The 1,227-nt window shown below is 32.5% G+C and overlaps 1 protein-coding gene across 1 annotated transcript in view; it reads right to left on the reverse strand.

The window, feature by feature from the left end:
- LOC111629388 (5'-nucleotidase-like) overlaps nucleotides 1-1,186 on the reverse strand; it is a 28,020-nt gene extending 26,834 nt beyond the window's left edge. Inside the window, exon 1 of the mRNA XM_023373283.1 lies at nucleotides 1,017-1,186. Within this exon, the coding sequence (XP_023229051.1) occupies nucleotides 1,017-1,164 (148 nt within the window). The 5' untranslated portion in view covers nucleotides 1,165-1,186. The remainder of the gene's footprint in view (nucleotides 1-1,016) is intronic.
- Between the last annotated feature and the right edge of the window lie 41 nt (nucleotides 1,187-1,227).

Below are 1,227 nucleotides of genomic sequence, written 5' to 3' on the forward strand. Positions count from 1 at the left end.
ATTTCATTACAATCGCGGAATCGAAAAAGGAAGTAAAACTGATTTTTGCATTAATGCGTTCATTGTTTTTTGAATATTTTGCCTGCGAAAATTACTTGGATATTATTTTTCTAAAAATATCGTGGAAATAAGGTAGGTTGATACAGAAACTATTTATCGCACGTGTACTGTATATGAGCTTCAAAATAAATAAATAAAAATAGATTTTATCAAACGATGAGATCAGCCGATTAATTGTATCGTGTACAATATTTTACACCCCCAAAGAAAATACTGTAGGTCTACGGTAAAATCAATTTCGTTTTCCCACAGTTAAACTTCGCCGCTAATTGCTGTTGTGATAACTTTAATACGATCTTCTAACGACAGCACATTTTTTTCATTTTTCGGACATTTTCCAACAAACTGAAATTAATTTCCTTTGTTGCTAGACTAATTTATTAACACCTGCACCTAATTTCAAGGGCGGGAGAAGTGCCCGGGATGGATCGAACGAGAGTTTAGACTAATTTATTATATTAGGAGGTGGAAACGTTGTTGAGATGGGTTCTTACAATAGTTTAGACCAGATACATTCGCGAAAGTGGTTGCTTATTACAGGTGTTATGTTGTTTCGGACCAAAAATCGATGCCCGCGGTCGCGTTACACAGGTGGTCGTTTAATACAGGTAACTTATACGAAGACTCTATGGGTAAACTATTCCGTGCCAGAAATTTTTGCCCGTTTTGACAGGTGCCCGTCGAATGCAGGTGGTCGCCTAAGCAGTTTTCACTGTATTCCAAATTCAAATAGAACATTATAGAAAATTTAGATTGTTAGATTTGTAATAAAAATGTATATTGTAAAAATATCATAAAAGTTCATAAAACATGGTATCATTCTTACAAATAAATAAATTAAATCACTGCTTATTTAAGAAAGCTAACATTTTTAATTTAAAGAAATAATAAGCAGTGATTTGATTTATTTAAATGTTAAGACTAGTTAAAACATAAGCAAAAGTACTATTCTTAACCTGTGCATTTAAGTACTACCATAGGATCCATCAGTGGTAATACAGTAATTAAATCCCTCATTTTAAATGGTCCTTTTGGATATATACGATCACATCTAATGGTTCCTGAGTTAAGTATAGTTAAATCTGCATGAGTTGCAGCAAGCATAACATCACATACAAAATTTCCTAAAATAAAAAATATATATGTATGGTACGTTTCGTGACAAGA

Source organism: Centruroides sculpturatus, unplaced genomic scaffold, assembly GCF_000671375.1.
Source record: "Centruroides sculpturatus isolate CEXI.00-Female unplaced genomic scaffold, Cexi_2.0 scaffold621, whole genome shotgun sequence".
Taxonomy (NCBI): Eukaryota; Metazoa; Arthropoda; class Arachnida; order Scorpiones; family Buthidae; genus Centruroides; species Centruroides sculpturatus.